The sequence below is a fragment of the Ovis aries genome, chromosome 7, assembly GCF_016772045.2.
Source record: "Ovis aries strain OAR_USU_Benz2616 breed Rambouillet chromosome 7, ARS-UI_Ramb_v3.0, whole genome shotgun sequence".
Classification (NCBI taxonomy): domain Eukaryota; kingdom Metazoa; phylum Chordata; class Mammalia; order Artiodactyla; family Bovidae; genus Ovis; species Ovis aries.
Window position 1 is genome coordinate 63,579,859 of NC_056060.1, and position 7,565 is coordinate 63,587,423.

The window sequence follows — 7,565 nt, forward strand, 5'->3', positions numbered from 1 at the left end:
AAATAAAGAAAAAATGGGCAGACTACAAAGAAGAAAACGTCCACAGTCGGTTCCACACACACTAGTTAAAATCAAAGCCCATGAAAATATGCTGCACCTCAGGAATTGTTAGAGACGTGCAAATCAAAACCACAGCGAGGTAACCGTGCACCTGTTTGAAAGGCCATCCTCAGTCCCCAAAGGTAAATGGTGGAGAAGACATGGAGGAAAGAGAATGCTTTTGGTGCTGCTGATGGCATGTAAATGCTAAGAATCACTGTTGAGAGGAGTATGAAACTGCCTTTTCTAACTTTTAGTAAGACAGACATATTGATTCCAGCCCAGCTCACAGGAGGACTTAAAACATGTCCTGCTCAGCATTCCCTCATTGTCAGCATCATGAAGGGAAGAAGGTACCTGAAAAGCAGCTCTGCCCGAAGCCGGCAGACAGCCTCTGTGAGGGACACGTCAGTCCAGTCTCTTCCGCATCAGACGGTTAACAAGGCCCCCCCCCCTCCCCCCGCCTCAAAGCAAAGGGCTCCTTAACTCCAAATTCAGTTTGCACAGAGAAGAGGAAAGAATCAGACATAAACTATAAATTGAATCAAGTATCTTTATTTTTTAATTTAAATATAAAAAGTGAAGGATAAAAGCAGTAAAAATTACACTTTAAGTGATTAAATTACAAACTAAATCACTATATAGTCTGACTTATAAAAGAGGAGGAGGCTGGAAGCAACACAAATTACTGTATGTGAGCAGCCCTTGACTATGTGGGTACCACCCAAGTTCTCCAGTCAACTCCACCGCTAGTGTTGACTGCAGACACCATCCGGGAATCAGAGCTGCCCTTTCCATCTCACCAGGAGGAGCCTTCTTTGTCACTAGGGCACGGGAGCACCCAAGTCTGTGCCTTCATGCACTTCTTCTGCCAGGCTCCAAGCAGAAGGCTCAGCCTGAGTTGTGTTCTTCATCTTCTCTTGCAGGTTAATAGTGGTAAAATGAGGCAAAGGAAGCGCCTAGAACTTGGGCACCTCCCCTTTCTGCAGCTGTTTTATTTTCTTCTCTTTCTGTAAGTGACTTTTTGAATCAAACGAGAAAGGGCGTATTTCCACAGTTCTCCTCACAGGGATTTTGGGCTTAAAAGGTACTCCGTAATGGGGCAATTGTTGAGCTCTGATCACCATTGGCTGCTCCTCATCCTCACTCTCTTGGGTTGGTTTTGGGGTTCTCTCCTTCTGAACAAAGGCAGGGGTCCTGGGGATGGTAAGCGGAATTTCTTTCTTATTGGGAATACCCACAACACCTAATAGGATATGATAAGGGCAAGGCTTCGCATTAAAGTGTTTATCCTCCAATACCCTCTTTGCTTCTTCTTGCTGTTTGATTCTTTTCTCCATTTCAAAATCAAAGCCAGTAGGCACAGTGGGTGGTTTCTCTGGCAGTTTCTTAGGGAAAATGCACCCACCATAAAGAATTCCAGAATCCAGTTTCTGTGCTTTAAATTTGCAGAGCCCTGCTTCTACAGAATTATATTTCTTGGATTTTGCATTTGTTTCCAATACTTCCACCACCTCTTGCCACATTTTTATTCTCTTCTCTGACTCTTGCTTCTCAGCACTTTTTAGGATCTTCTGTATATGGGAAGAAGAACCTGAAAAAGAAAAGATATGTATATAGGCATGGATTGAATTAAGTTCCTGTGAAGAGTAAAAGTTAAAATTTTACCTCCTTCTCCTGCCTCGGTAACTCAGCTTGCTCCTTGCAAAGTCTAGATCATGTAGGTCTCAGAAAGTGGGAACTCACAATACTAGGAAATGGAGCTTATCTCACTCACCCTTGTCCTGCTATTTGCAATACCCCTAGCCCCTGCAAACCCACAAATCTGCTTAATCATGCCTGTCGTGGTCCGGGCACAGGTTGGAAAATAATTTCCAGACATGAGACAGAATGAGAGGGAAATAAAGTTTATTAGAGTGGGAGACATTGTTAAAACAGTGGGCCAGCTCAAGGGAGAACTGATATTGAATGGGGGTCCTTAGCCCACCCTTATACCCAGGGTACAAGGGGTGAGATAGGGGTCTTGCGGGTCATTTGCTGATTGAATGAGGCACGTATACTGGGTGAGGGGAAGAGCAAGGCAGATACCTCCTCCCTGTGAGGTAGGAGGGGAGACAGGTTATACTGTTCCATTAATAGTTACAACATAGGGGAGGGAAGGACGATAAGGGTCTGGTTCTTCCTTTCCTGCATTCCGAGACCCTCCTTGGTTATCTGGTCTTTTATCCTTGGGTCATCACATTCCTCCCTCTCTTTATTTTTAGGGCCAATTCTTTGGCCCCTTTTGATACCCTGCTCATATCTAGCTATCTATCTATTTCCCTTCTCAGGCATTTGGGAACCCAGTCTCAGGGGAAAAGGGGCAATGACCACACAGGGTTCTTCAGGCTGTAGAGAAGCATCGTTGGGCTCTGGGCTCCCTTTGCCTGCTCTCTGTCAGGGTGCATTTACGGAGGGAGATGAGAGTCCATGGAATGGTAAGGTGACTTGGTTCAGCATTGTCTAGGTGTTTGTTGCTCAGGGAAAATTCTTGTCAAACTATCACTTGGAGATTTGTTGTATTCTAGAAGAGACAAACTTACCAAGAAGTTAAAGGTGCATGGCCCAAAGATTAATAGAAATAGAAAAGCTGCTGAGGAGCTAGCCAGGAGAATCAGGACTAGACACTGGTTCATGACATTAGTGTTTCTCTAGTTAGGAGAAGATGCAAGAATTTGAGCTCATAAAATCTTTACCTGAAAACATCTGACTATCTGAAGGCCAGTTCTTCTGGGTTTTTCCCAGAGCAAAGAGTGCCTTATTTCTGATCTCCACCCTGAACTCCTTTCAAGGGGGTGTTGAAGGTCAGCAGTTTGCAGTGGTCATGATGTAATCTTTGTAGAGGCAGCTGGCAAGTGCCAACGGCCAATCAGCAGAGTCCCTTCATAGCTACATATTTGACCATGCTTTGGGGGCATTTCATGGCCATTTTCTCCCATGGAGCTGGGAAGGCTCATTCCCAGGTCTAATGAAGATTCCATTGACAGGCCACTCAATGTGCTGTTACTAGACCTGGCCTTGCAAGTGGCAAGAGTCTCTGGACCATACCTGTCTCACTAGCCTCTTGGTCTAGGAAAACATCCTCTCTCATTGGTTCTTCTCATATCTAGAGTTACATTATTACAATCATTGATCTCATATGGAACTACATATCAGCATTTTATCACAGGCCCAGTCATACATTTAGTAACATAAGAAACAATCTTCTGAGACAAGTTACATAGAAAATAATATAGCTAAAGTCAAGAACTTTCATTAGGTAGAGCCCAGTATATCCCAGGTCATCTGACTTCATTTGTTAAATGACTATACCCTGGTGTTAATCTCCTGGTTGTACATCATGGAGCATCTGATCTTTATCTGAAGATTGCTTACTAGATAAGCTTTAGAAACAAACTTAGAGTTTCCTTTTTAATAACAATCCAGTCTTTTAGCAATATAACATAACAACAACAAACTATGTCAGAGGTGAGTCTTAGTAAACACTAGACCTTAATTAACAAAACTAGAAACTGAGTTTGACAATTAACAAAGGTTAATATTCAGTGAAACATAATTTTTTCATTATGAGGGAATTAACCCTGTAGCCAGGGAAGGCTTTAACCCATCAAATAAAAATGAGCTTTGTCAGGAAGCTGGGAAAATCCGAGTGGCCTTCTTGGATTTACAGCTATTGTTCACCCATTTTTAATTCCCTGTTTTAGGAGTAGACTATTGCCATCTTTTAAGGACATCAGAATAGCAAAAGTCTAATCATGAGGGCTTATTTTTTGTAGAAGCAGAATGAGCTTTGTCTACATGTATCATAATCTTAAATAATGTTTATTTACTTTACCAAAGTAACAAAAGATTTTTAAAACAAATATAAATCACTTAAAGGCAAAGAAATTCATAATCTGTTATTGAAAGCTTCATGCTAAGAAAAGTTTGTTCTTTTAACATAGAGAGTAGACTAAATTCCAGTCTGGTACCAGCTTACCAGATAACAAACAAAATTTGTTTATCGGTTAATCTTAGAAGTCTTTTCCATAAATCTTAAAGTAGCAGTATTCTTGCAAAGGCATCAGAGTGAAACCGTAGAAGGCATGTTTAAAACCTGATTAAACTGCAATTGACAAAGTAGCCTGGTCATTGCTGTGATATATAGCACTTTAATATGATAACTAGAATTATAACTGACAACATTTTACCAGGACATATCAGATTTTCATGAATTTCACATAATTTCTAGGATATCTATATTAGTAACATCAACAATACTATATAACCCGAGAAGATTCATTATTCCTCCAACAATACTTCCCATGTAATTTAACACGTCAAATGAACTCAAGCAGTTTAATATCTCTCTTTGGGATGTTTCAGGGGCCCTCTGAAGCATCCCAAAGTTAGCTAGAAGTCAAATGATTTAGGAAGTGTTTTCAACAAGTATCAAAAATATCAAGCACTCAGTCAGATAGGATCATATAAGTCCCTGTGAAACAATAGTTTATTCACTTAGCCAAAGTTAACAGACTTCAAAGATAAATGTGGAACAGGTCTCTTTAGAGGTAAAGAAACTTAAAATCCATTATCAAAGGCAGTTCAACATCTCAAGAAAACTTGTGTTTATGCACAAAGCTCTTCTCTTGGGGTGCACTTTCCATCAAAGCTTATCACTTTCTGTCCCCATTACTTTGTTCCCCCATCCTGAAACAGCCACCTGTAAGTCAGATCTACTTCCTTTTCCCTTCATAAAATGTAATTTCATTCCTTATACCTTCTCTACTGAAAACACACATCCTGCTTTCCTTAAGCAACAAAGAACTGATCTTTATATTAGCATTCTATAGATTGGTGAACATAAATACCAGTGATAATTTCTGAAAAAAAATTCTAGAAAACATCTCAGGATGGCATCAACATTATTCATTAATAGTCCAAAATCACTAGTTTCTCTGTAAGAGGAAGTTAGTGTTCAGAAAGCTGAAACTCCAGTACTTTGGCCACCTCATGCAAAGAGCTGACTCACTGAAAAAGACTCTGATGCTGGGAGGGACTGGGGGCAGGAGGAGAAGGGGACGACAGAGGATGAGATGGCTGGATGGCATTACTGACTCAATGGACGTGAGTTTGAGTGAACTCCAGGAGTTGGTGATGGACAGGGAGGCCTGGCGTGCTGTGATTCATGGGGTCGCAAAGAGTCAGACACGACTGAGTGACTGAACTGAACTGAATGAATGTTTCAGAATCTTATTTTATTTGGAAATGATCTAGCTATTCAATAAATCAGTCACTTAGTTTAGCACAACCCTAGAAATTCAGGTTACCAAAATCTAGAGGGACTGTTTTAGACAGACATTTCTAAAGTATAATTAGTCTTAATAGAATTTATCTAAAAGCTCATATCTTATTTACATTTTTTTGAAGTTTCTTCACTTGAGGTACTTTCCTTGCTGACAAACTTGTAACAGATATAACAATATAACAATATTTAACTTATAATAAACCTAGGCACAGTGAAAATATTATGCTTATGTTAATGACTCTTAGATATATCTCTATTAGATAAGCAAACAAACATTAATACTAGATATTTAATATCGACTATTTCCCAGTTCAAGTGAACCTAATATTCATTTAGGTTAATTTCTCTTATATTTAGAGTTGTCTGATTTCTAAGTGCTTACTTTTCTTTAGGCCAATTAAATTAGAAGTGAAGTGAAGTGGAGTCACTCAGTCGTTTCTGACTCTTTGCGACCCCATGGACTATAGCCTACCAGGCTCCTCAGTCCATGGAATTTTCCAGGCAAGAGTACTGGAGTGGGTTGCCATTTCCTTCTTCAGGGGATCTTCCCAACCCAGGAATCGAACCCAGGTCTCCCGCATTGCAGGCAGACACTTTACCATCTGAGCCACCATTAGAACTTATTTACAACTTCAGCAATATTTTTTAAAAAGCCAAAGACACACACTGAGACATACATAAATCCAGACAGACAGACAGAAATTTCATAGTGTTTTGCTAGAGATTTAAAATGTTTCTTTGATGCCCCCCCAACCCCCGCCTTTTTTTTTTTTGAAGTTCTAATTTGCCCAAGGCTGAGGTCTCAGGCAAAGTGGGCTGTGTATTTCAAGGACATGGAAAGGGTTAACTTCAAGCTTTTCCCTAGGCAGGGCTTTTAGCAAGCTAGTTGTTTTAATTGTATATGAAAAAATAACTGGTTTTGCAGTTTCCAAGAGAAAAAATTTCATTTTAACCAGTTTTCTCTGGAGTCTAAAGAATATCATGGCCATTCTGTGTCAAAAAGTCATCTTTCCTTTCTTTTGTCATGGTTTTATAGCTAAAATATAGACCAAATAGTGCTCAGATTGACTCTGATATCAGGGGCAGATCATCTGATAAAAATCTTGGATTGTCCCTGTGGTGGGAAATGAGGTCTTTATCCCATCAGACGAATCTGAAGAGTTAAGGGAATTTGCAAGAGTGGGGGAAAAAACTTGGTCCTTCCCCACCCTGAGAAACAGGAGTAGTTAGAAGGGAATTCTTTAGGATGTTCAGGAGCGGGGGAAACTTGGTTCCCTCTCCACCTGAGAGATAAGCATAGTTAGAAGGGGATTCTTTAGACTGTTAGGAGAGTTTTTGATCCTTCAGGCTTTTGAATATAGGAGAAAGACCTGGACCAAAGGGAACCTCAGACTTCTTTCCTAGAGGTCATGTGGATATGAAAGGTCAAGTAGGGGTCATCTAGGAAATCTGATGGAGACAGACAGAGGGGGACAGGAGACAGGGTAGCAAAAGAAAGACACACGTGGCATGAGTCCCTCAAATCCGGATTCTAGCTGACGGCCATGAAGGACTGAACACAAGGAAATTCTGAGTCCTTTCCCTGCTTTGGGCAAAAGCTTTTTTTTGGGGGGGGTCCCCCAGTTTGTATTGGGACCAGGCCTTTCGCAGGGTCAAAAATTTCCAGTTTCTGAGAATATAGCCAAGGGGTGAGTCTAAGAAAGGCTCCCGGGATGTACCAGAACCCACTCTTAGCCTACCTGCCGTAGAATGGGGGTCCTGCCACCTGCTGACAGAGAGGTGTCCCTTTTGTCCCAGTGATCTCTCTGAGTGACTCATGGCACAAAAACGGTCCACAGTCCCCAGAGTCACAGCCGACTGTGAGAGGTGACCGCTGAGAACCATGCGGTCACATGACCCAGGCAAAGACAGAGCTAAGACACCACGTGACCTGGGCAGAGAAAGACAGATTCCTGGGAGCAGCCGGGTGACTCACCGTTTGGCTATGCCCTGAAACGTGGAAGGCATTCTTGGGATGGCTCAGAGGCAATACCTAGGCTCTTGTAAATCAATCCAAATGGAAAGGGGAAGAAGTGAAAGTGACAGGGAAGAAGGCTGAGGAATCCGTCTTACAATCCTATCAGGGAGGCGGTGGCCAGAGGACAATGGTCTCTGCTTTGTTTCAACCACTTTGCGCCTGACAGTGCACGGAAGTTGTCTT

General features: G+C 41.5%; 1 protein-coding gene across 1 annotated transcript; it reads right to left on the reverse strand.

Annotated features, from left to right (window-relative positions):
* Positions 1 to 574: 574 nt before the first annotated feature.
* Positions 575 to 7,274, reverse strand: LOC101115542 (targeting protein for Xklp2-like). The gene is made up of 2 exons (XM_004010652.6): positions 7,105 to 7,274; positions 575 to 1,633 (listed from the first exon to the last, which is right to left on the reverse strand). The coding sequence occupies exons 1-2, from the start codon at positions 7,247 to 7,249 to the stop codon at positions 999 to 1,001; spliced, it is 780 nt and encodes a 259-aa protein (XP_004010701.5). The 5' UTR covers positions 7,250 to 7,274; the 3' UTR covers positions 575 to 998.
* Positions 7,275 to 7,565: the final 291 nt, after the last annotated feature.

Coding starts and splice junctions, on each gene's coding strand:
- LOC101115542 (XM_004010652.6), bottom strand. CDS start 7,249: ATGGTTCTCAGCGGTCACCTCTCACAGTCGGCTGTGACTCTGGGGACT. Junction 1,634..7,104: donor GGACCCCCATTCTACGGCAG/GTAGGCTAAGAG, acceptor TTTCTTTTTCAG/GTTCTTCTTCCCATATACAG.